Source organism: Coregonus clupeaformis, chromosome 7, assembly GCF_020615455.1.
Source record: "Coregonus clupeaformis isolate EN_2021a chromosome 7, ASM2061545v1, whole genome shotgun sequence".
Taxonomy (NCBI): Eukaryota; Metazoa; Chordata; class Actinopteri; order Salmoniformes; family Salmonidae; genus Coregonus; species Coregonus clupeaformis.
The window spans coordinates 32,100,350-32,124,045 of record NC_059198.1 but is presented as its reverse complement, the minus strand read 5'-3'; the positions used below and the strand labels follow the sequence as shown (position 1 = coordinate 32,124,045).

The following is a 23,696-nucleotide window of genomic DNA, read 5'->3' as shown; positions in this document are numbered from 1 at the left end:
GCTGTTTCTTGGTCAACAGTGGCTTGACACGAGGTATGCGGCAGTTGAAACCCATGTCTTTCAAGCGTCTCTTGGTGGTGGATCTTGAAGCCCTGACTCCAGCAGCTGTCCACTCCTTGTGAATCTCCCCCACATTTTTGAATGGGTTTTTTTCACAATCTTGACTAGGCGCGGTGATCCCTATCGCTTGTACACTTTTTCTGACCACAGTTTTTCCTTCCCTTTGCCTCTCTATTAATGTGTTTGGACACAGAGCTCTGAGAACAGCCAGCCTCTTCTGCAATAACCTTTTGTGTCTTTCCCTCCTTGTGCAATGTGTCGATGGTCGCCTTTTGGACAGCTGTCAAATCTGAAGTCTTCCCCATGTTTGTGTAGGCTTCAGAACTGGACTGAGAGACCATTTAAAGCCCTTTGCAGGTGTTTTGAGTTAATCAGCTGATTAGTTTGTGGCACCAGGTGTCTTCAAAATGTAACCCTTACACAATATTCTAATTTTGTGACACACGGAATTTTGGATTTTCATTTGTTGCCACTTCAAATCATCAAAATTAAATGAAATAAACATTTGAATGCATCAGTCTGTGTGCAATGAATAAATATAATGTACAAGTTACACCTTTTGAATGCAATTACTGAAATAAATCAAGTTTTTCAAAATATTCTAATTTACTGACTTTTACCTGTATATACTAAAATCAAATGATAGCATTATTTTTTCTTTATTTTTTTCACATCTTTTTCTTTTTTTCTATGTGTGTCTTTGTACATGTTTTAGGGCCAAACTGATGGCAGTTGTGAAAGAAAGACAGTTGGAAGAGTTGCAGAGTTAATTGAAAATGGCGTTGTTGATTTAGATGCTTTTTATTCATTATTAGGCTATTTTCTCTTGAACCATACAGTCTATCCACTAGAAGCTCATGGACAATATTGCCTTACCTCCATAACTTACTACATTTGCACACACTGTATATAGATTTTCTATTTTCCATTGTGTTATTGACTGTACGTTTTTGTTTATCCCATATGTAACTCTGTGTTGTTGTTGTTTTTATCGCACTGCTTTGCTTTATCTTGGCCAGGTCGCAGTTGTAAATGAGAACTTGTTCTCAACTGGCTTACCTGGTTAAATAAAGGTTAAATAAAATAAATATGGACACAGATAGAAAAATGTATACAATATGTGAATATATGAAAAAGTTAATCAAGGATAAATTACCCAAGTTACCATAGATTGACATAGATTACCTGTTACTTACCAAAATTACTGAAGATCCCGGTAACTTTGGTAAATTAGCGGGAACTTTGCAACCCTCTATGTCTGACAGAGATGCTAATGGCTGTGTTTGTCTGTGTGTGCCCCCCCTTCTTCTCCTAGAGAGCCTAGTGAGGAGTGCAATGGAATCAGCGGTGCTCTCTCAGTGGAGTCGTCCGCGCCGCCGTCGAGACTGAACTGGTGTCCCGCCGCCTCCGCGGCCACCGCCGCCCCTACCCCAACCCTCACCCCTGCTCCGGCCCCTGTGCCCGCGCTCCCAGTCACCTCCGCAGGAATGGGGGACGGCCTGGACGCAACTACGGTGCAGATGTCTTCGTCAGGGAGCAGTAGCAGCAGCCACGGGGGGCAGCCCCAGTCCTCCACCTACGTACCCACCGTGCCAGAGTTTAACCCACCGCCCCCGGAGTACATCAACCCGTCGCGGCCCAAGCGGCAGACCAACCAGCTGCAGTACCTGCTGAAGGCGGTGCTGAAGACCCTGTGGAAGCACCACTTCTCCTGGCCCTTCCAGGCACCCGTCGACGCCGTCAAACTCAACCTGCCGGTGAGTGTTGTGTTTATGTCTGGTTGGCTCGCTGGCTCTCTGGTTAGCTGGCTGTGTTGTCTCGCTATATGGACTAGAAAAGGAGAAACGTATAACCTGGAAAATAGTATTTGGAAGTTGAATTCATTTAAAAGGTATTTAGAACTTGAATTCACTAAATAGTCTTTAGAGCAGGTTTGGGTTGGAGTGTACCTACAGGACGGTAATTCTCCAGGAACAGGGTTGGAGAACCCTACTTTAGACCTCTATCCTGACTACCCATCCACATCGTTCTGACCAAACGCCACACTCACTAGTGTTTCTTCTCCACAGTGAGTCTGGATTTGCTTTTCTCCCTGGCATTTATAAATGCGAACACGTTCTGACCGTTCTCAGATACAGATGGGTTGGGCCAGAGCGTCATTGTTTTTGATACTTTGATTGGTTAGAGACGATCCAATTGTTTTATGAATTTGATTTGTACAACGCCCCTATTTATCAAATCAAAATCAAATCCAATTTTATTTATCATATGCTTTGTAAACAACAGGTGTAGACTAATGCGTGAAAAGCCCATGAGACCGGCTGTTTCTGAGATACTGGAACCGGCGCGCCTGGCACCGATGATCGTACCACGCTCAAAGTTGCTTAGGTCACTCGTTTTGCCCATTCCAACATTCGATCAAACAGTAACTGAATGTCTCAATGGCTGTCTACCTGCTTTATATAGCAAGCCACGGAGCTAACCATTTTCATGAACGGGGTGGTATACCTAATAAACTGGCCACGGAATGAAGGTAGGGGCAACGTGACTAGGCAACAGGATAGATAATAGACAGTAGCAGCAGTGTGTTCTCTCTTTATAGACAGAGAGAACAGTTTATACTATTTCCAGTATAGTGCTGGTTTTCCCTTTTCTAGTTCACACCCTTACAACTCTGCACCACAAAGAGCATTTTTTTTACAAGGAGTATTGCAAACACCAATTATTGATTCTACTAGTGTTTCTATGTGGGCCATGCCACCCAAGCACCCAACATGCACACTTGGCATATTCCTCTGTCTGACTGTGACTGTCTTGTTTTAGTTGAATTATACTTCAAAAAAATATGTTTTTCAGGACTACTACAAGATTATTAAAGTTCCTATGGATATGGGAACAATCAAGAAGCGACTTGAGAACAGCTACTACTGGAACGCCCAAGAATGTATTCAAGACTTCAACACCATGTTCACCAACTGCTACATCTACAACAAGGTAAGGATGCAATAATGCATTGTGGCTGTCAACCACCACCTATAAATATAATCTATAGAAAGGGCTTGGAACCGCTTACCCTGGCAATTTTGAATGAGGTGGTCCATGCTATAGATTCTATTTTCTATGACCACCACACCCCATATAGTTACTATCAGAGCCGTATATTTAGAGTTCGGCCAACTTTTAGAATGGACGCTGTTTTAGAATGGATACTTTTTCCAAGGTAGTGCTAGATAAATGTATGTCTAGGTCCTAGGTATTGCTAGGTCTGTGTATGTCTAGGTCCTAGGTATTGCTAGGTCTGTGTATGTCTAGGTCCTAGGTATGTCTAGGCTTTGGTTTCTGGTACTGTATTAACATGGGGTGTCTGTCTCTCAATGCCTGCAGCCTGGAGATGACATAGTGTTAATGGCTGAGCAGCTGGAGAAGATGTTTCTCCAGAAGATCACTGAGATGCCCCAGGATGAGACGGAGATCGCTGTCATGACCGGCAAGGGACGAGGCCGGGGCCGACGGGAAGGAGGTAGGGTACAGCACACACACAGGCACACCCCTGGCCTGGGGTTTCCAATACCCTTTTCACACTACTGAACTGTACTGTGCTGGCCAGGTTACGCGTCCACCATAGTTGCTGGAACTTTGCTCAAAAGGACAATGTGAAAGGGAAATATCCGAGCCAGCACAGTACGTTTCAGGTTGGCACGAGTGTGAAAATGATAAGTCTTTTGACATCTCTTTTGTCATCTCTTTTGACATCTCTTTTGTTTCATGTGTTTTGAGTGAGCAACCTCCACTTCTCATACTAAAAAGAATGATCACTGTGAATCATCGTAATGTTTGTTTATGTGTCAATCAATCCCTTAAGGGATGGGTCGCCAACTGGCACCAAAATATATTTAAATTAATTCAGTTTAGATTTGGGCAGTATCCACATTTTTATACCGTCATACCATTTCTATACCATACCGGGGTATACGGTATTACTGGAAGTGCACACAAGGGGCGCAATTTAACAATCAATAAATAATATTTTATTATTTTTACGCGCAAAACAATTTAGCCAACAAGGATCTTTAGGGCCCTATAAAACCCCTTAATTGTATTGCCTGATTCCGTTTGATTTGTTCCCAAATTCCGTTTTCTCATTTTTGTTTTTTCAGGTTTCCGTTTCCTCCATTTTTTGTTTTCGCTTTCAAAATCACACGGTTTCAATAGAAAAACAACTAATTTGGATTTTCTAATTCCACAACAATGGACAATGCAATTTTTCAACTTCATATTCATTAACCCCAGCACCACCCCAACATCAACAACGCATTTCTATTTTTTGTAGTAAAAAAGATAGAGGAAGACAAGTGTTTCCAATGACATTAGTAGACAATTAGTAGGCAATGCCTACTCACAATTGGTTGAAATCACACGATGCACGCCGATGTCATTGGAAACACCTATGTTCCTCTATCTTTTTTACTTCAAAACATAGAAACGCATTGTTTTCATGTTGATGTTGGGGTGGTGCTGGAGATGATGAATATGACGTTGAATTAATTGTTGTATTTTCTTTAATCACATCAGGAGACCATGAGGTCTGGAAAAAACTTGAGTCTGTTTTTAGCTGGGGTTTTTTGTGCACATGTGATGGTAGAATCCCACTGGATTGATGCAAAAATCATGATGTCATTCTGCCAGGTAAGCATAGGCTACTCTGTAGTTAACATTTAATTTAGAAGGTTTTTGGGAAAGCCTTTCCATCTACCAGAATATTTTTTATTAGATTCACGCTAACGGCTGCACAGTGTTAGACGCTCGCACCGTACATACACAGACAGGGAATTCACCTTGTCCCTTCAGAAAGTTGCAGGAAATGCAAATCACTCATGCGTTCTGTTAATCTGTTATGGTAAACTTGGGCTAATTACTACATTTTATACATTTAGTTGATTCTCTACTAATTTCAATGCATTTTAGAATTTTGTTTTAATGTCTGGATTCCGTGATTCCGTCCGCATTCTCCGTATCGCAGATTTTATAGGGCCCTAGATCTTGATCCAGGAGGGGATTGAATGTTTCTTCTGTAACCAAGAAACTTGATCTTGACATCTAGCCACTTAGCTAGCAAGTTAGAAAACCAAATGCATAGCTGGAGCCCTGAGCCGGATATAATTTATTTGACACATCTTAGATTTCTTATAGTTATACTTAAGTTATAGTTATAAGCAGTGGCGTAGCACGCACCCCCGCAACCTAATTCAATTTCATTCATTCGTGCGTTGTTCTGTCTCTCTGCGTGTGTCTCTCACCCTCCCAGGTCTGAACTTGAAGCCAGGCCCGACTATGGATTCTCCGTCCACCACCCCCCAGACGCGGGGCTTCTCTAGCCACTCCCCGGGGCCCCAGACCAGAGGACCACCAGTGCAGCAACAGACCCAGGACCAGGGGCCCCCATCTCTACCTCCTCTGCCCCTCATGCAGGCCCTGCCCTCCCGCGTGCCCCCAACGCTACCTGTCCACACCCATGCCCACGCACCACAGCTGGGGGCCCCCTACTCACTGGGCCCGTTGGACCTGCCTCTCCAGGCCCCTCCCAAGCTCCCTATTATGACCTCCGTGCCTCCTCCCTCCACCCAGACCACCCAGCCCCCCACGTCCATCCAGAACACTGCCCCCATACTGCAGAACCCCGTACCCATGGCCAAAGTGAGTAGGATGGAGGATTTGGCATGCATGGGGAGGGTGCTGGGTATATTGCTTGCAGAACTGGGTCATGTTCATTATAGCGCAAAATGGAAAATGAGTATGAATGTTTCCATTTGATGCGAAATGAACGACCCTTGATGCAAATAGTATTTATGTTCCTTCAAATACTTTGAGCATTTAATTGAACCTCTCTGTAGTGCCAAATTGGCAGGGTTTGTGTTTTTAGTGCTACTCCATTGGTTCCATTGCGCCAGGGAAGCTCAATCAATCGCAGTTCAGAATGCTTTTGACAGAAGTACACTTTGTATTACCTTAAGCATCTGATCTAAAGCGATCACATTCTCCTCTCATACTCTGCCTCTTCTCCGTCCCATCTGTCCCTCTCCCCGTGCCCCTAATTTCTCTATCCCCCTCTTCCCTTCCCCCCCCCTTCCAGCAGAGAAAGAGCCAGAAAAGGAAAGCAGACACAACCACCCCCACGGCCAACGACCAGCTGAGCGAGTCCTCTCCGGCCGAGTCCAAGTCGGGGAAGACGCTGCCACGGCGAGAAAGCGCCAGGCCCAGCAAGCTTCTCAAGAAGGAGGCTCCAGATTCCCAGCACCACCTGGGCCTCGGGATAGGTCTCGGTCTAGGGGGACCCGTAGGACCAGGTTTAGGGGCTCATAGCCCCAAGCAGCAGGAGCAGCTACGGTACTGCTCCAGCTTGGTCCGAGACATGTTGCATAAAAAGCACGCTGCCTACGCCTGGCCTTTCTACAAGCCAGTGGACGTGGACATGCTGGGGCTGCATGACTACCATGACATCATCAAACACCCCATGGACCTCGCCACCGTCAAGGTGGGTTTGAATGGAACACTATTATGGCTGTGTCCCAAATTGCACCCTTTTCCCTATATAGTACACTACTTTTGACCAGGGCCCATAGGGCTCTGGTCGAAAATAGTGCACTATGTTGGGTAAGGGTTGGAAAGAAAGCCTGAAGGAGTGTCGCTCTCTAAGGGATACCCGTGTCCTCTCTAAAAGGATTCCGACTTGGTTTTGTTGACTATGTGTTTTTAGGTGAAGCTGGACAACAGGCAGTATAGAGATGCCCAGGAGTTTGCTGCCGACGTGCGGTTAATGTTTTCCAACTGCTACAAGTACAACCCACCTGACCACGAGGTGGTGGCTATGGCACGCAAACTACAGGTAATAACACTGCTAACACTAATTAACACCGTCATAATTAAATTACTTACATTTTCCAGAAGGAACTTAAGTTGTGGCAAGTCGGATAAGATAACGATATGTGTATGTGTGTGTGTGTGTGTGTATATATATATATATATATATATATATATATATATATATATATATATATATATATATATATCACTGCTCAAAAAAATAAAGGGAACACTTAAACAACACAATGTAACTCCAAGTCAATCACACTTCTGTGAAATCAAACTGTCCACTTAGGAAGCAACACTGATTGACAATAAATGTCACATGCTGTTGTGCAAATGGAATAGACAACAGGTGGAAATTATAGGCAATTAGCAAGACACCCCCAATAAAGGACTGGTTTTGCAGGTGGTGACCACAGACCACTTCTCAGTTCCTATGCTTCCTGGCTGATGTTTTGGTCACTTTTGAATGCTGGCGGTGCTTTCACTCTAGTGGTAGCATGAGACGGAGTCTACAACCCACACAAGTGGCTCAGGTAGTGCAGCTCATCCAGGATGGCACATCAATGCGAGCTGTGGCAAGAAGGTTTGCTGTGTCTGTCAGCGTAGTGTCCAGAGCATGGAGGCGCTACCAGGAGACAGGCCAGTACATCAGGAGACGTGGAGGAGGCCGTAGGAGGGCAACAACTCAGCAGCAGGACTGCTACCTCCGCCTTTGTGCAAGGAGGAGCAGGAGGAGCACTGCCAGAACCCTGCAAAATGACCTCCAGCAGGCCACAAATGTGCATGTGTCTGCTCAAACGGTCAGAAACAGACTCCATGAGGGTGGTATGAGGGCCCGATGTCCACAGGTGGGGGTTGTGCTTACAGCCCAACACCGTGCAGGACGTTTGGCATTTGCCAGAGAACACCAAGATTGGCAAATTCGCCACTGGCGCCCTGTGCTCTTCACAGATGAAAGCAGGTGCACACTGAGCACGTGACAGACATGACAGAGTCTGGAGACGCCGTGGAGAACGTTCTGCTGCCTGCAACATCCTCCAGCATGACCAGTTTGGCGGTGGGTCAGTCATGGTGTGGGGTGGCATTTCTTTGGGAGGCCGCGCAGCCCTCCATGTGCTCGCCAGAGGTAGCCTGACTGCCATTAGGTACCGAGATGAGATCCTCAGACCCCTTGTGAGACCATATGCTGGTGCGGTTGGCCCTGGGTTCTACCTAATGCAAGACAATGCTAGACCTCATGTGGCTGGAGTGTGTCAGCAGTTCCTGCAAGAGGAAGGCATTGATGCTATGGACTGGCCCGCCCGTTCCCCAGACCTGAATCCAATTGAGCACATCTGGGACATCATGTCTCGCTCCATCCACCAACGCCACGTTGCACCACAGACTGTCCGGGAGTTGGTGGATGCTTTAGTCCAGGTCTGGGAGAAGATCCCTCAGGAGACCATCCGCCACCTCATCAGGAGCATGCCCAGGCGTTGTAGGGAGGTCATACAGGCACGTGGAGGCCACACACTACTGAGCCTCATTTTGACTTGTTTTAAGGACATTACATCAAAGTTGGATCAGCCTGTAGTGTGGTTTTCCACTTTAGTTTTGAGGTTGACTCCAAATCCAGACCTCCATTAGTTGATACATTTGATTTCCATTGATAATTTTTGTGTGATTTTGTTGTCAGCACATTCAACTATGTAAAGAAAAAAGTATTTAATAAGATTATTTCATTCATTCAGATCTAGGATGTGTTATTTTAGTGTTCCCTTAATTTTTTTGAGCAGTGTATATATATATGCGTGTATGTATATATAAACGGCAACATTCACGCATGACAGATACACATGCAAGGTATATACGAGATAAATGTAAGTCACAAAAACAATGCCCACATAACAAATGCCCACATGAGCTTAGGCCTTTTCATGTACCTGTTTGCTGAACTATTTGCTGTGTTTGTTTTACTGGTGCAGCAGATGTTTGAAATCTGGGTAGTTCAGTAGGGAGAATACGTTTTGAAACTGAGTGAAATTCATAGGTACTACCAGTTCCTGAACTTTTCCAAAATCAGAACGCTGATGTTTGCTTTTCCATTGCAACTAGTTTTGCTACGGTGCGCCCTATTGAACACCACCAAGTTCTGTTCTCTATCCTTACTCTGACACTGACTGTGTCCTCTCTCTCTCCCTCCCTCTCTCTCTCTCCAACAGGACGTGTTTGAGATGCGCTTTGCCAAGATGCCAGACGAGCCCGAGGAGACGTTGGTTTCGGCTCCTGGCCCCGCGCTGCTCCAGTCCTCCGCCCCCATCATCAAGTCCCAGCCGCCACCCATCCTAGTTCCAGCCTCTTCCATCCTAGGTCCAGCCTCCTCGGTCAAACACCCCGCTTCCTCCTCGGACAGCTCCAGTGATTCGTCATCGGAGTCGGAATCCTCCACCAACGACTTGGAGGAGGAGAGAGCCCAGAGACTGGCCGAGCTACAGGAACAGGTGAGGAAAGACAGAAGGAAATATAATATTTTGGGAGATATTGTTTTTATTTACTTTTTATTTATCCTTTCTGAGTATTAGATTTATTTTACAAGTGAGATCTGAGTATTATATAAAAAAAAGAACAAGGCAACAGCAAAACAACAACATTGAATGCAAATAGGATGGGATTTCTTCCCCTGATTTGAGGGATTCCAGCTTCTCTGATGACATCTCTATTCATCATACATTATTGTAATGAACCATAACCCCCTCATAACTATCATCTTCCTGATATTTCTATGTTGGCACTAATGGCATCAATTTGTGATACATTTGATGGATAAATAAAGTTGTTTCAAATCGAATTGAATCCTTGAGGGTGGATGAGGGGTACTGTGTCATTTCTGACCCCATGGGATATTTGGTGACTTCCAGTCAATGCCTATCCATTGTGTTTGACCGTTTTAATTTCCTTTCTGTCTGTTTCAGCTCAAAGCTGTCCACGAGCAGCTGGCGGCCCTCTCGCAGCCACAGGCCAGCAAACCAAAGAGGAAAGAGAAGGAGAAGAAGAAAGACAAGCACAAAAGGAAAGGAGCGGTGGAGGAGATCCCGGAGCCGGCCATCCAGTTCCCCAAGAAGTCCAAGAACAACAGCAGCAGCAGCAGCAACAACAAGGAGCTGCTGCCCAAGAAGACCAAGAAACCCAGGTAGCAACAATAATAGCCTTTTCACACTACTGAGCCAAGCTGAGAAGAGAGGTATGCTACAAGGCAGGACCAAGGAGTAAGCCAGCTAACTTGCCTAAATATTTTGATATATACGTTTTATTTTTATTTTGTTGATGAGCTGGAAATGGGCATGGTCGAATTAATAAAAAACCCGAAAACAAATATTTAAATGTAGCTTTTTAAATTAACCTGAAAATCAAGAGTTATCTCTGGTTGCTTATTAAAGTTAACTGGCTAACTCATTGATCCTGCTTTGTAGTATACCCATCTGTACTGCACTGGACTGGTTCTCCAACGCACGGTACAATACACAGCTATGGGTATTTCTGTCTTAGGTGTGGTATTAGTACAGAAGTCAGGACCTGTGACATTTACAAGGGGACACAGAATTTGCTGAGCGCATGGATTGTATTGACACATTATAAACATTGCTGACTTCAAAGCACTGATTGTCTTTGTCAAATTACTTCATGAAGCTGTTTTGTTGTTAATCCTCTAAGCCATTTATAAGCTTCTAATGTCTAAATTCCACAGCAAGTGTGTAAACATGATTTGTGTTCTCCCTCTGCCTTGGGCTCTTTCTGCATTTCACAGAGATGTTATGTTACTGTGGCTACATTACAATGTCCATATACTAGCATACTACTTAGATACTTCATTCTAAGTGGTATGCTTGTATGGACATTGGAATAGAGACAAAGGTTGAAGTAGTATTCCAGTTGAAATAGTACTGATGGTTTATATGTTCTGCTCTGATCTTGCAGTAAGAAGGAGGGAGGTGCGGTGAAGAACAACCGCTCTGCAGCCGTGGGCCCTCAGGCAGCGCTGCAGCCCCCAGCTCTGCAGCCCGTGTCGGGCTTGGGGGAGGGCCTGGAGGAGGACCCGGCTGCAGCCGGAGCCCCCGGGGAGAAGGGGAAACCCATGTCATACGAGGAGAAGAGGCAGCTGAGTCTGGACATCAACAAGCTGCCCGGCGACAAGCTGGGTCGTGTGGTCCACATCATCCAGTCCAGAGAGCCCTCGCTGAAGAACTCCAACCCCGACGAGATCGAGATCGACTTTGAGACGCTCAAGCCGTCCACGCTGAGAGAGCTGGAGAGATACGTGTCGTCGTGCCTCCGCAAGAACAAGAAGAAGGTTCCTGGTGAGTCTCATCATGAATGTCTTTGCCTCCCCCTATGGCCAAACAGAAACTCCCTGAGCACCTACAAATAATTTGTCATTTAATAATGTTGCATAATTAATTCAAATCAATCCCAAAATGACAGTTACAAAACATGAAAAACAAGAAGAGGTATTGATAAGAACTTTTCCACAGCTTTCCTCTAGCTCCTAGGTCACTCTTTTAAAAAATCGGTTTGCCAAGCGGTTTCCTTTAAAACTGTCTGAGCAATACAGTGTGTTATGTTGACCTAACATGTTCGTGGAAGATAGTTTGTCTTGAGAAGATGTCGAGTCACGTGCTGCCCTCTCCTATAGTGGCAGAGAAGACCATGGAGGCCATGACGGCCGCCAAGACCAAGGCCAGCTCCTCCTCTGACTCGGACAGCAGCGACTCTAGCTCCTCAGACAGTGATGAGGAGAAGGGTAGGGACACGCCCTTCTTATTTCGCTCCTCTAATGTTGTTTTAAGCCTATAATATCTTCTTTGGTTTGAAGCATAACATTGAGGTATTTCGCATGTGCCTCATTATTTACCTCATGCATATATCATGGTCATATATCATGGTCAATACTTGAATATTTGACAATCTCACATTGTGGCTGTGGTCAACAGATTTTTCTAACGTATTCAGAATCGATAGAAGAAAGCTTCATTTAATAGTCAGGATCTCCTTCTCTCTCCCTTCTCTTGTCAGGAATAGCTCCTAAACAGAAGAAAGGCCACGGGACCAACGAAGGGAAGAAGACCCATCTCCACCATGCCATGTCTGGAGCTGGTCCCCTCCCCCAGGGCCACCCTCACCCCCAGGCCCACCCTCACCCCCAGGGCCACCCTCACCCCCAGGCCCACCCTCACCCCCAGGGCCACCCTCACCCCCAGGGCCACCCTCACCCCCAGGGCCACCCTCACCCCCAGGCTCCTGTCCTGCAGCCCAGCATCCACCTGAAGCACCAACAGCACCATAACCCCTCCCCCGCCACCTACATTGCCCCTCCTCCCCGGTAAGATTGATTGAATTTAAATTAAAAGTAGTAGCCTGCTCTAGCCGGAGACAACATATTTTACATTTTAGTCATTTAGATAGCTAGGTGAGACAACCACATATCACAGTCGTAGGTACATTTTCCCTCAGCAAAGTCAGTGCTAGTTGGAAAAGACAAGTGCAGGATTTATTGAAGATACTTAACATTACATACCTGATCAATTATCCAGGATAAAAACACAAAGCTTGAATGCTTATTTCCTATGTGGTCCTAAAGATACGATATGATAGCATTTTATTGTAAATTTTCTTAAAAGCTAATTACAGGACATAAAAACAATAGACGATATACAAAAAATATATAGCAAGCATTTCGCTACACCCGCAATAACATCTGCTAAATATGTGTATGCGACCAATAACATTTGATTTGATAGGGATGGGGACTGTACAGCGGGGACTATACAGCTGATTCAAAAAGCATTTGTTCACATCACAGATCAGGAATCACTGAAAAGTGCAGCAGTGAAGTTCAGTGTATGATTGTGCGTGTGTGTAATGTCTAGGTAACGGTCACGGCGTTGGAGTCCTCCCAGCTGCTGGAGAACACGTTTGATTCGCTGCCCCACTTCGGCCAGCAGCCCCTCATGCACCTGTCCCAGCACCACCACTCCTCGTCGCCCGCCGTGCCCCCCCACCTCAACGCTCACTCCGCAGTGGGGCCCGTGTCCCCAGAGACGCACCCCTTTCTCAACCAGCACCCCATCCTCCCCAACCCTAACCCAGGTAAATCCAGACCTCTTCAAGCCACACATGCCTGAGGTCAGATAGTCTTTTGTATTTTTTTTCTAATACTTGAGCTGTGGTTGATTTGAGCTTGCCTCGATCGAACGCAAGCAAAGTATTTGAAAGAAAACAAACACTATTTGAACCCAGTTCTGCAATAAGTCTGTCTCGCATTATCCTAAAAGTTTATTCTAAGCATTTATTGACCTACAATTAGATTAACTAGGCAGTCCTTTTACTTTTTTCAATGTGATGTTTCCATCCTGACTCTGCTAACCACATTTTCTCATTGTTTCCCTTCCTCTTCTTCACCTGTAGCTTTGCACAACGCCTTGCCCCAGCAGCCGTCTCGACCCAGCCACAGGGCAGCAGCTCTACCTCCCAAACCCCCCCAGCAGCAGCAACCAGCGCCCCAGCCCCAGCCAACCCTACAACAACAACAACAACAACAGCTCCAGCCACAAGCCCCTCCACCCCAGCATCACCTCCCGCCCCACATCCTCCACCCCGCCCCCCCTCAGTCCCTGCAGCAGCGGCCCCTGTCCCCCCCCACCCTCACCCCTCAGGGCCTGCTGTCCTCCCAGCCCCCTCAGATGCTCCTGGAGGACGATGAGGAGGTGATTCCGCCCTTACCCCTCAGCCAGGTGCATCTCTACCTGCAGCAGCTCCAGCAGGGACAGAGCCAGGGACGACCTGGCCAACAACCACACAATCCCCAGCAGATCATGCAGTCTCTCCAGGTTCGCCAACAACAGAACCAGGCTCCCCTCCTGCAGTCTGTACAGGTCTGTATTGTGTATATGTTGAGTGTGTAATATATTTATTTTAGGGCTGTCCCCGACAAAAAAAATATTGCTCGACCGAGATTCGTCCTGTTCTTTCGACCAATCAATTGGTTGGCACGTTTAAACTTATTTTTCCATATATAGGCAGACACACCCTATGTGTTTGAATAAAATAACTACATATGCACTGAGCTTGTCTGATGCACACTGTTTGATTTAAATAATTAAGATACACAAATAACAAAAGAAAGAGCCTGATGGTCACACTGTGTTTAAAAAAGACAGCGAGTGCCTGTGTGACTGGCGCACGTTGTCCCGCTCTCCTCCCTACTGCAGCGAAAGACAGCACAGCAAGTGTTTATTGCGCTGTCCGTGCTGAAGCTGCAACATACTTTCAGCCATTTAGTTCCTTACTTGTTTCTGACTGAAAAGTTCTGTTACCGAAATCCCTAATTTGTTTAGGAAAAACATTCCCTATTCCCTCAACCCTTGCTCTCTTTACGTAAAACATGTAAGCATCGCATGCATGTGACCAATAGGGCCTGACCTATAGCCTATCATAATCACATCAATAAATTGGTTATAACAAACTACGAACACAGTAATGTCGACAACTAAATGGATGCGGAGGACGTGAAAAAGAAACTCAAAACGGGCAAATGTTTACTGGTTGCTCAGGAGGGAAAGGGGAAGTCAGATCTGTTGAAGACATTTGACTTAGTTGTGGAAACTACTGGAGATCAAGAAAAAGGAGGGTATAGGAGCAAGCATTGTGTGAGTATTATGTGTGCCAAACAGTTGCTGTTAGATTACAATATTATTTTTTCTGACCATTTGGAACAGTGTAAACAACACTAAAGTGTACCAGAGAGTGTTCTAATGAAATAAAAAAATAAAGCCTTTATTACAGCAGACTAAAAACAGTTGCATGCATTCGTGAATTGCGATTTATTTATTGTTTAGGCTAATTATTCAAAGCTCCCTTTGTTATTTCATTTTAAAACTAAAATGCTTGATTGCATTTCAAAGCATGAATGTCTTGTATGCTGTTTGATGGCATGAACGAATAAACTATTGATTGATACAGTAGACTAAATATTGAAATATAGGCCTAAGTAAGTTACGGTATTAAGACTATAAACAGGACACACTCTTAGGCCTACAGCTCGATGGTGGTTATACAAGGCTACTCTATAAAGCCTACTAATGGTAATGACATTATTTATTATTATAATGATGATCATAATAATAATTGTAATAACAATAAGGAGACCAAAAAGGAGGGTATAGGAGCGATAGCTGCGTGCATATTATGTGTGACAAACAGGTGCTGTTAGATTACAATATTATTTTCCTGCCTGTTTGGAACAGCGTAAACAACACTAAATAATAAGTAACACCAGTCTGTTCTAACAATTTTTTTTTGTAAAGATTAAAAACAGACAAATCTGTGAAGTTGCTTTATCCAACATTTTGCTGTTGCATGAGGCTTGGTGCTCACGGAATCAGTAGGCTATTAAACAAACACTCAAACAGGCAACAGAAGCAAGATCTGTCTTATTTCTGTAGATATAAATGGATGATTTATAAAGCCAGGCACGTTTAACAGTTTAACAGCTAGGTCCAAAAGGCTTCTTAACAGCTTCTACCCCCAAGCCATAAGGCTCCTGAACATCTGTAAATGTAAATGTAACATCTAATCAAATGGCTACCCAGACTATTTGCATTGTCCCTCCCCAACCCCCTCTTTTTACGCTGCTGCTACTCTCTGTTTATTATCTATGCATAGTCACTTTAATAACTCTACCTACATGTACATATTACCTCGACTAACCTGTGCCCCCGTACATTGACTCTGTACCGGTACCCCATGTATATAGCCTCGCTACTGTTACTTTACTGCTGCTCTTTAATTTAACTTTAATTATTTGTTGTTTTTATCAATCTTTTACTTAACACTTATTTTTCTTAACTGCATTTTTGGTTAAGGGCTTGGAAGTAAGCATTTCAATGTAAGGTCTACACCTGTTGTATTCGGCGCATGTGACAAATACAATTTGATTTGATTATAGACCTAATTAAGTTGGGGTTTGCTATCTCCACAATTTTCTTAGACAATTAGGCTAAGCCCTATTCGCACGGGACTAGTATTACTAGACAACATTGGTTACGTAATTATTATTCCAGAATGCCCGTTATTCCAGAGGATGATTCGGACGGTATTCGTTTTTTTCCAAACTGCCCCCTGTAATCCTTTATTTTCTATAAATTGACAGTTATGACGGAAGCCTGGAGGTTTTTTTCTAGGCGTCAAGTTCAGACGATAACAGGGCTACACTGATAACTCGAGCTTGGTTCCCAACTTTCTGTCGCCATAATATTTCAATTGAGGAATGTGATCATAATCATTAGGATATTTTAGCAATCCGCAGTAGACGTCCTAATTGCCCCCCAGCCTTCAGATGTGAGCTAAACAGTGCACTTGAGATGCGTTTTAAGGCTATGGATGCGAAAGTGAACTTAACATTTCCAAACGTTTAGGTCAGTTGTATGCTGCTTTGCAATCTATTAACAGCAAGGGTCACATTTAAATAGGCGCAATAGTTTTTACTGATGAATTTGGCAATATTCAATTCATTTGCACAAAACATATGAACAAAAGCATTCACTGTGAAAGTTGATACATGTAGGCCCTTCATATATAGGCTATTTGCAGCACTTCGTTCAATTTATTGAATCAGTTATTGTTTTCTTGCTCCAACCGTGAGCAACACCTGTCAAACTCAAACATTTCTCTCAAAACACAGGGATGTCGATTCGCAGGGACTAGTATTATCAGAGGACCTTGGCATTTGCCAAAAAACAGTAGGTTATTCTGGCTGGAATTATAAAAAAAAATAATATTCAAACATACAATCTACCTGCAGTGAAGCCGCTCAACATTTTCGGTCATCTAACCGGCTCCGTCCAGAACCACCTACAGGAGCAACCAGGGTCAAGCGCCCCGCCCAAGGGCACGTCGACAGATTGCCCACCAAGTCAAAACGGGCACCTGAACCAGCGACCCACCGGCCCAAGCTCCCAACCGCCAGGCCACCAATCATCCAAGATCCTCCCACAGTTCCCAGAGAGCTGCCCCTCAACCATCCGAGACCCCTCCCCCCTCCCGAAAAAACAAACACAACAAAAGCCTCTCCCTCCTGGCTGGAATGGTTACTCTCCTGCCATGTACAAATTACTGACATTTGGACGGGACTAAAATTACAGATGTGGTGTTTTGTGCTTGTGCACATAATTACATTACCTGACCACCCCCAGTAAAAGAAGTCCCGTCTGAATAGGGCTTAAGGCAAGGGCTGTTTCCTCGTCTCTGCATTGTTCTCAATCCCAATATGCTGGTTAATTTTGCTATTATGTACATGGCAACATAGGGAAAGGCGCCAATTCTACGGTGTACTATCCAACGCGGGAGAAAGCGTATTTGTTATAAAATAATATTAGATTTAGATTGCACCTTTATTTTTACATAATATAACCATATACAATTTCAGTATCACATGTCTTAGAGTGATGGACTGCGCCATCCCCGTGGTTGCCGCAATGGATTAGTCCACTGAGACAGGCGCGACTCAGACGGGTGTCTTGTGCACCATGAAAAATTATAATAATTGCAACTGCTCGACTAAACAGAATCTGTCGACCAACAGCTTATCGACCGAACATTCGACCAGTCGACTAAATGGGGTCAGCCCTAGTTTATTTGGATCCCCATTTAGCTTTTGCAGAAGCAGCAGCTACTCTTCTTTGGGTCCACATAATGTGTATATAATATTTGTGTTGTTTATGTTGAGTGTGTAATGTACATTGTTTATTTCTTATACAGAATTTGCCCTCTGGGACATTAAAGTGATCCTATCCTCCTATCCTAGGTGCAGCCCTCCCAGACCTCTCTTCAGCCGCCCCAGCTCTTAGTCCAGCCCCCCAGCCCCAGTCCAAACCCCCCCCCCCCTCGCGCCACCCCCAGCAGATCCTACCCCCGCACCAGGTAGCCCGCCACCTGCAGCAGCATGCCCAAATGGGTTTCCCGTCCCAGGGGCCGGTGGTGCAGCAGACGGGTCAGTCAGACAGGCAGGCCGCTGCAGCGCAACACAAGGGGTCCATGCAGTCCTCCACCAAAGCACAGCACATCATCCAGCAACAGCAACATCCCTCCCCTCGACAGATCAAGGCTGATCCATACAACAGTGGTGAGACTCAAGTGTTGATTTGGTTGATTTAAATTGGTAGATTGATTGGAAGACTGTGGTGTTCACACCCCTATCCATAACTGTCAGTCAGTGGTTGGTGATCCAGATCGTCTTTTCTTCAATCTCAACACCTGGAGAAGTGTGTAGTGTCTCAGGAACCACATAATTGTAACATAGCAACCTATACAGTGTGACTGCAAAAGAGACAACCTGGAACGCCACGTCGTGAGTTTCAGTATGTTAGGACACTGTGCTGTAGGATTTGAATCAGACTAAATGGTGATTCTAATCATTCCCTCTCTCTGTTCTGCCTACAGGGCACCTAAGGGAGAACCCCTCCCCCATCATGATGCATTCCCCCCACCTCCCCCAGTATCCCCCTATAACGCACCAGTCTCCACCACACAACCTGCAGCCCAAGAAAGTGAGTAGCGTCTCTATTTCTGTCAGTCTGCATCTGGATCTGTTTTGCAAACGTGGATTCAAATAATATTTGTTTTCTCTCAAAACTATATGGATTGTTTGAGCTTGCCTGGCACAATGGAGTTAATTGACTAGTCTTAACAAAAAGTGCGCCCCAGGCAGGCTCAATCAAAAGCTAAACGAAAACAAATACAATTTGAATCCCTGGTTGTGCCGTGTGAAGTTCGATAGAGCCTCTGTGTGTGTGAGGAATGTACGTGTTAACCTGCATTTATATGTGCTTGTTGAAGGGACAGCAAGCATTTAAGCCACAACCCTGAGTCTGTTTTTCAATGGGTGTATATTATTCATCGAAACGACCGTTGAACAGCAGAACATCTTCCAGAATGTGCCTTTAACCCTGTCCGGCTGTGTGCTGTGTGTTGAAGGAGCAGCGTGCACCCCCGGCCCTGGTAGGTTTGAAAGAAGAGAAGCTGCCTCCCTCTCCAGTGATGAGAGGAGGAGGAGAGCCCTTCAGCTCAGCCATGAGACAAGACCCTCACAAACACCCAGACAGCCACAGCAAGCCCTCTCTACCTGGCCACATACAGCAGAGTGAGTACACTGGTATTTGTGTGTTTTTAACTATCCTTGTGGGTACCGGAAGTCCTCACAAGGATAGTAAAACAAGTATTGCGTCAGAACAGATGTAGCTAGCTAATACAACCTGATTTCAGTGTTAGTGTAGGCCTATATCAGTGTGTTTGTGCATCAGTGTCTTCTAAATCAGAAAGGAATAGGCGAAGCATGAATATGTTAGCTACATGAAGTAAGAGAAAACGTAAAATGTAGCCAAAGGTTATAGGGTCCCCTGGGAAACACTGACCAACACTTTGGTTTCTACTCTGTCACAATAACTCCTTGGCATTTTCATTCGTTGTCATGTCAAACACTGTATTCAAAGTGCCCACTATTATATTCTAACTATAGAATTGGAATAATAATTTATATTTCCATGATTCCAACAGTTCAAAGTGTTTTGCTCTAAATCGCAAGTCAATATTTGGTTAAAAACAAGGCCTAGATTTATTGCCCATATCGTGCAGCCCTGCGTGGCAGTTTGGAAATGATCTCAAATGAGGAAATGCAGAAATGGATGAATATGCCCCCCCCCCAAAAAAATGGTTGAAGTTTGATTGAACAGTATAAAACAATCAAAATGGAGAAAGACCCATTAAAAACACTACGAATATGTGTTGCCACCCGAGGGTCATGCACTACTCATAAAGCAAATGTAGAACTTGTATTATTCAAAAACATAAAATACTGTCAATTAATTTTTTATACTGTGATATGATCTTTTGGCCCCAGCTCTAGTGTGTTTTATTTCTGGGTGTACTATTTATGGGGGTGTACTATGCGTGTGTGTGTGTGTACTGTGTGTGGAAGAACAATATTGGGGAATAGTGCTCATATGCAGACAAACACGTTCCATAAGAATAAACGTGATTGTGTGTGGTGTTATGTGTACAACAAATGAGCAAATGCGTGCATATGTCTATCTTTTTGACATGCTCTGTATTCCTTGTATGCGTTTCCGTGCATCAGATGTGAAGACGATGGACAGCTCTCGGCCGGTCATCCGTTCCTCAGAGCCCAGCGGTCCTCCCTCCTCCTCCCTGCCAGACAAGGACAAGTTCAAACAGGAGCCCAAAACGCCCGTCGCCCCCAAAAAGGTACAGGTGGTTGAAAGACAGGGCAGCACGTTGCCATACACACACACCTTATTATAAACATATGGGGCGGCAGGTAGCCTAGCAGTTAAGAGCGTTGGGCCAGTAACCAAAAGGTCAAATCCCAGAGCCGACTAGGTGAAAAATCTGTCGACATGCCCTTGAGCAAGGCACTTAACCCTAATTGCTCATGTAAGTCGCTCAACAGTTTCCCGTGTGTATCAAGAATGGTCCACCACCCAAAGGACATCCAGCCAACTTGACACAACTGTGGAAAGCATTGGAGTGAACATGGGCCAGCATCCCCGTGGAATGCTTTTGACACCTTGTAGAGTCCATGCCCCGACGAATTGAGGCTGTTCTGAGGGCGGGGGGGGGGTTGCAACTCAATATTAGGAAGGTGTGTTCCTATTGTTTGGTATACTCGTATATTATCTCTAATTATGAGAATACCATCAGACCCAAACTATTGAAATGAGTGGCTATGTGATGAGTCAACCCGTTGTTCAGTCATGATCAAATACTAACGTATCTGCTCTTCCTCATGTCTGTCTGTCTGTCTGTCTCCATCCGTTTATCTTTCCATCTATCCGTCGGTCAGGATGTGAAACTGAAGAACATGGGCTCGTGGGCCAGCCTGGCCCAGAAGTCCACGTCGGCGCCCTTGTCTGCAGTGAAGTCGTCTAGCGACAGCTTCGAGCAGTTCCGCCGGGCCGCCCGGGAGAAAGAGGAGAGAGAGAAGGCTCTTAAGGCCCAGGCAGAGCAGGCTGAGAGGGACAAACTGCGCCGGGAGCAGGAGAAACTACGGTGAGGGTTACAGTTGGGTTGTCTTCAAAAACGCTTTTTCAACCCTGCATGAAATGTTTCTTTGTGTATTTCAACATCGATGTTTGACAATACATTTTCTGTGTGTGTGAGTGAAGAAAATGTGTCAAATGAAGTTTCACTTTGCTGTTATGAGTCTTGCGGGTCTGGGATTGTCGAGAGGAAGAACATACCACGTTAGCTACCAAGCCTTTGCGAAACACATTCATTTTCTGTCCCTCTCCCTCTCTCTGTCTGAATGAACATCATTTTTGAAGCACTTTGCTGTTCTATGAGTAAGTCTTGGTCGTCAAGAGAACGTTGTCTACAATGCCTTTGGGAAACTCACTCCTCTCTCTCTCAGGGGTCGTGACAGGGATGATGAGGATATCCTTGAGCCTCAGCAGCAGCAGTCGAGGAGGGTTCATGAGGAGCCTCGAAGCAGACGGCTGGAGCAGCAGCAGCAACACATCCAGACCCCCCAGGCCCAGCAGCAACCCCAGGCACCAGCCCCCCAGGCCCAGCCCGCTGCCCTCCCCCAGCCCCCACAGGCCCCCACACCGCCCCAGCCCTCAGCCCAGGACCAGCAGAGGGAGCTAGCGCGACGCCGCGAGCAGGAGAGGAGGAGGAGAGAGGCGGTGAGACTAGTTTCCCACATAGTTGGAAGGTCTGGGAATTCCCAGGGTCCTCAAGATACGATGTTATCGCGATACTTATTATTGCGATTCCATGGTCCAAACATATTGCTCACCATATGTCTGATGCAGATACACGAGTCATTAAAAAATGTTTTGATCATTCATGGGAATAAGTGCTGAAAACAAATTGGTTCCCTATTTAAAAAGAAGATTGAGAAAAAGCTTTGAAGGAAAAATAATGGAGTTTTGGTGCAGATACAGCCAACTAGTGCAAAAATAATATTGCGATATTGTCAAAACGATATGATATTGTCAAATAATATCCCCATATGTAACAGGATCAAATTTTTCCCTCATTGCTAATAGTTGGGGGATTGGGTTATTTGTTTGTAATTTTAGGGTTGTTGTCATGTGCGTTGTCCTGTGTATTTCATAGTTGGCATGTCTCTTTTTGCATGTCCTATCTCATGTATTGCATTTTATAAAACATTTTGTGTTACATATCCATGTTTTTTTTTTTTTATAGTTTTTTTTATATTTCCCTTTATTACTTTCCAACCCCACCATCCCTTCCCTAATTGGAGTAAACTAGTGAACAACAATGCTTAGGCCTCTACTTCATGCTTATACATACTATTTACATTTTATGGACACAGTCTATAATTATATTTTGTTTGCTTTTACTCCTGAACTTCCTCCGATCATTTTCATGATGTCCATCTGGTATGCTTCTATATGCCATATCTTTAACTGTGCTCTTTCACAAAAGCTCACAATATATAACCTATATACTTATTATGGACACAGCATGTCTTACACTAGTTATCTTGTTGTTATTAGTTGTTGTTATTAGTCCCATCCTTCAGCTCCATTCAACACCTCCCATCTATCTCTTAACACCATCCATATCCATGTCTTTGGGAATTGACAGAAGGGAAGAAGCACAAAAGCAGTGTCCTTAATGAGTTTATGTTATGATCAGTCTCTATGCCATATTCAGTCTCTCAGCTCTTCTGACACCTCAATCTCTTTCCTCTCCCCTCTACAGATGGCGGCGACCATCGACATGAATTTCCAAAGCGACCTGATGGCTATCTTTGAGGAGAACTTGTTCTGATGACGAGAGAACCCCCAGAAACTTGAAACTGCAAAAAGAACACATAACGGAATAATGAATATGGAATGGAAATTTTTTTATGAGATGGAATCTTCTGTATGACATCACAGATGGGGGGGTTAATGAACCAAGATGCAGGACATGAATTAAACAATCCCCCCCTCTCCAGAGCAGGGCAGACAGGGTTATCTTCAGCTGGACTGGCCCAGACTGGCGAGATACTACTGGGCTGTTAGCTGCTCTGCTATGCAGCCTCTTTGGAAGTAAGATGCCACATTGAAGGAGCGCGACCTAAACAGGATATTTTCAACCGCGTCGTTTCTCTGGGGGATTTGACCCTTGTTGAGGGAAAGGACTCCTGGTGGTCATGTAATGTCACACCTGTTTGATACTTTCACATGGGACAGAGCGAAGGAGAACAATCTTGTAAATGGAGTTAAAGAAGATAATGGAAACACAGTAACGGTGAACTGCTCTGAGAAACAAAGTACTGATGCGTATGTACGGACCGAGGCGTTCAAATAGACTGCCAGACAGACGTCTGTCTGATAAGAGAGGCAGAATAAGTATTTTTATGTGATCTGTTTTTTGTTTTGTTAGAGAAAGAACACATGCAAGGAAATGGTGGGGACTTCAACTTGAGGGAAGTCCCCACCAATGAGGGACTTCAACTTCTGACATGTATTTTTTCTCAGGAGAGGAGGTACAGTACAGCTTTGCCTTCGGCCTCACTCCTGTCCATTGTCCACACACACACACAGACAGTACATTAGATAGGCCTATCTCTCCCTGCCTGGGCATATGAACAAATCAGTAACAACAAAGTATGGAACAGTCCACCGGCAGCAGGAGGGAGAAAGCAGAATTAAGTGCAGATTTGTTTTCATTATGTAGGATCTACTGTAAAGAGGTATTTTCTT

General features: G+C 44.8%; 1 protein-coding gene across 1 annotated transcript in view; it reads left to right on the top strand.

Annotated features, from left to right (window-relative positions):
- Window positions 1-22,912, top strand: part of LOC121569751 (bromodomain-containing protein 4) — a 35,301-nt gene extending 12,389 nt beyond the window's left edge. The window contains 22 exon segments of the mRNA XM_045221031.1: window positions 1,376-1,817; window positions 2,917-3,054; window positions 3,445-3,580; window positions 5,366-5,754; window positions 6,191-6,592; window positions 6,815-6,943; window positions 9,129-9,407; window positions 9,879-10,096; window positions 10,882-11,261; window positions 11,597-11,704; window positions 11,977-12,283; window positions 12,415-12,418; window positions 12,831-13,050; window positions 13,369-13,835; window positions 17,765-17,836; window positions 17,839-18,082; window positions 18,400-18,506; window positions 18,934-19,099; window positions 20,093-20,220; window positions 20,819-21,024; window positions 21,386-21,659; window positions 22,708-22,912. Of these exon segments, the coding sequence (XP_045076966.1) occupies window positions 1,376-1,817; window positions 2,917-3,054; window positions 3,445-3,580; window positions 5,366-5,754; window positions 6,191-6,592; window positions 6,815-6,943; window positions 9,129-9,407; window positions 9,879-10,096; window positions 10,882-11,261; window positions 11,597-11,704; window positions 11,977-12,283; window positions 12,415-12,418; window positions 12,831-13,050; window positions 13,369-13,835; window positions 17,765-17,836; window positions 17,839-18,082; window positions 18,400-18,506; window positions 18,934-19,099; window positions 20,093-20,220; window positions 20,819-21,024; window positions 21,386-21,659; window positions 22,708-22,776 (4,885 nt within the window). The 3' untranslated portion in view covers window positions 22,777-22,912.
- The last annotated feature ends 784 nt before the right edge of the window (window positions 22,913-23,696 follow it).